The sequence below is a fragment of the Electrophorus electricus genome, chromosome 24 (assembly GCF_013358815.1).
Source record: "Electrophorus electricus isolate fEleEle1 chromosome 24, fEleEle1.pri, whole genome shotgun sequence".
NCBI lineage: Eukaryota > Metazoa > Chordata > Actinopteri > Gymnotiformes > Gymnotidae > Electrophorus > Electrophorus electricus.
In genome coordinates this window covers 11,732,445-11,734,944 of record NC_049558.1, presented here as the reverse complement: position 1 = coordinate 11,734,944, position 2,500 = coordinate 11,732,445, and the positions used below count along the sequence as shown (strand labels likewise).

General features: G+C 46.5%; 1 protein-coding gene and 1 long non-coding RNA gene across 7 annotated transcripts in view; one reads left to right on the top strand and one right to left on the bottom strand.

The window, feature by feature from the left end:
* LOC113587077 overlaps positions 1 to 2,001 on the bottom strand; it is a 2,229-nt gene extending 228 nt beyond the window's left edge. Inside the window, exons 1-2 of the long non-coding RNA XR_004775605.1 lie at positions 1,898 to 2,001; positions 1,664 to 1,766 (exon numbers count right to left, since the gene is read on the bottom strand). This is a non-coding gene — a long non-coding RNA (uncharacterized LOC113587077). The remainder of the gene's footprint in view (positions 1 to 1,663; positions 1,767 to 1,897) is intronic.
* frmd4bb (FERM domain containing 4Bb) overlaps positions 1 to 2,500 on the top strand; it is a 33,859-nt gene that overhangs the window by 15,632 nt on the left and 15,727 nt on the right. For 3 of the 6 annotated variants that reach the window (XM_027025581.2, XM_027025579.2, XM_027025580.2), the window contains 4 exons: positions 209 to 301; positions 1,106 to 1,190; positions 1,716 to 1,900; positions 2,060 to 2,143. In XM_027025581.2, the coding sequence (XP_026881382.2) occupies positions 209 to 301; positions 1,106 to 1,190; positions 1,716 to 1,900; positions 2,060 to 2,143 (447 nt within the window). Of the gene's footprint in view, positions 1 to 208; positions 372 to 1,105; positions 1,191 to 1,715; positions 1,901 to 2,059; positions 2,144 to 2,500 lie in introns of all 6 variants that reach the window. The other 3 variants (XM_027025582.2, XM_027025584.2, XM_027025583.2) reach the window with 2 other exon arrangements.

Sequence of the window (2,500 nt, the reverse complement as noted above, 5' to 3'; positions counted from 1 at the left end):
ATACACACACACACACACACACACACACACACACTCATACACACACACACATACACACACATATACACACACACACACACACACACACACACACACACACATATACACACACACACACACACACACACACACACACACACACACACACACTGAATGTGAATGCTAGAATTCTCATGACGCAGCTTTTCTATCTTCTTTGTTGCCCTAGTGGTCAGTGTAAATGGCTTCAGCTGGAACGCAGAGTTTTGGACCATGACTTCTCCAGGAAGTCTGGTCCCATCGCCCTCAGCTTCAGGGTCAGGTACGTGTGTCTGGCTCTGGGACACACCTGGAATCCATTGCTTACGAGTCATTCCTGGAAAAGGGAGCAGGTTAGATGAGTCTCTGACTGCTCCATAAACCTAAAAGCTCAACCGTCTGTTAAAGGGAACGATAGAAATGTTATTAGTCACATTTATATTGTGCATTTCTCCAACCCAAGGACACTTTACAAACAGAAATCAGCTTTTACCATCTAATCATTCACACAAAGTGCACTCTCTATTAGAAACCACAGCCAGGACCAGGACACAGCACTAACCATCACTGGACACACACACACACACAGAGCACCAACCATCACTGGACACACACACACACACACAGAGCACCAACCATCACTGGACACACACACACACAGAGCACCAACCATCATTGGACACACAGCACACCATCCATCACTGGACACACACACACAGAGCACCAACCATCACTGGACACACACACACACAGAGCACCAACCATCACTGGACACACAGCACACCATCCATCACTGGACACACACACACAGAGCACCAACCATCACTGGACACACACACCACCAACCTTCACTGTACATATATCCATACATATATACTTACACAATTCACATTCATACAGGACAATTTAGAATATCCAATCAACATCATCTCTGTGTTTTTGAACCCACACAGACAGAACATGGAAACTCCACCCAGGTACTGACTAGAACCCGAGACTCTAGAGCTGAGAGGCGAACACACCAACCAGCAAGCCACCGTGCTGCCATGGTGTGAAGTGCTAAAACTCTCTGTCTTCTCCTCGACAGATTTTACATTGAGAACATTTCCCAGCTGAAGGAGCACACAACCGTGGAGCTTTTTTTTCTCAATGCTAAAGCTGCCATTTATAACGTGAGTAGATGGACCTCCACCACTCGGCGAGTCTACGCGCCTGCGCCCCGGCCCACGGTCCCCTGTTAGTTAAACCGCTTCAAACCCCCCAACGGCCATCAGGGCTCCGAGCGAAGACGGTTGGGCGGGGTTCCCAGATCGGCTTCTCCAAAAAAAACCACCATTATGATGTTTACTACACACACATTAAACAGCCTAGAGTCGGCTTCTCGAGACTCGCTCGTCATCCTCACAAGCCAAAAGAAAATCACGGCAGAAGAAAAAAAAACAGGAAAATCACAACAGCTTTATTGAACAGCCGATAATCCGATAAAGTCACTTGTGCAAGAGCTTTAAAATGCAGCCAACGTAAAAAGTCATTTCACTTTTTATTAGCAAATATGTGATTAAGCAGGGCATAAACATTGAATAAACATATTTACCGATCAGGTATTCAAAAATAACCAGCGCTGGAATGTTGTGTGTATTAGTACCTGGCCATAAGTGAACTTTCTATGTCTCCCCTCCCTGCTTGCGTTCGTCCAGGGCGACATCGAGGTGGAGAGTGAACTCGTTTTCAAACTGGCTGCACACGCTCTGCAGGTTAGAAGAGTCCCGTTGGGTTTGGTTTTCTTATTAATCTTGTACTCTATTTGCCACACTGACAGAAACCCAAAACATGAACACAAATGTGGTTTATATTTCCAGGAAGCCAAAGGCGACTATACCAGGTAAATAAAGCCCAAAGACTGAAACCTCGCCGTGTGTCACTGAGTTGGCCTGACTGTGCTTTCTCCAAAGTCTTTGAACAGTTATCAGAACTCACTGAGTTAAAAAAAAACGTTTTTATGCCTTAAATTAACGGATCCTCTGTTCACCGGTTACCGTAGTGACGAGAACACCAGGGTGGACTTAAAGAAGCTTCCCACTCTGCCAACCAGAGTCCTGAAGGAACATCCATCTCTGGCTTACTGGTCAGCTTAACGACCTCACGGACAAAAACGCCCCCACAACGCTGGAGCTGCCTGCTGACGTGCCAACGGCGTCAAATGTTTATTCATTCTGTGTCCGAAATCAAACCGGTAGCACTGTCACACTGAGCAGCTCGGCTGTTTGGACATTAGCTAATTGTTTTAATGACTGAACAGAAATGATTGAACAGTTAAATTTGGCTGAAGCGTAAGAACCTGAGCAATGTGTGTTCCGCTTGGCGCTGCCCTGGAGCAGACTGAACAGGCAGGAAGATGTCAGAGGCACACAACACAGCACAACACCTGCTGTACATTTACAGTGGCACTGCAGTGCTGAGGGGCATTTGTGATAGAGGGAGT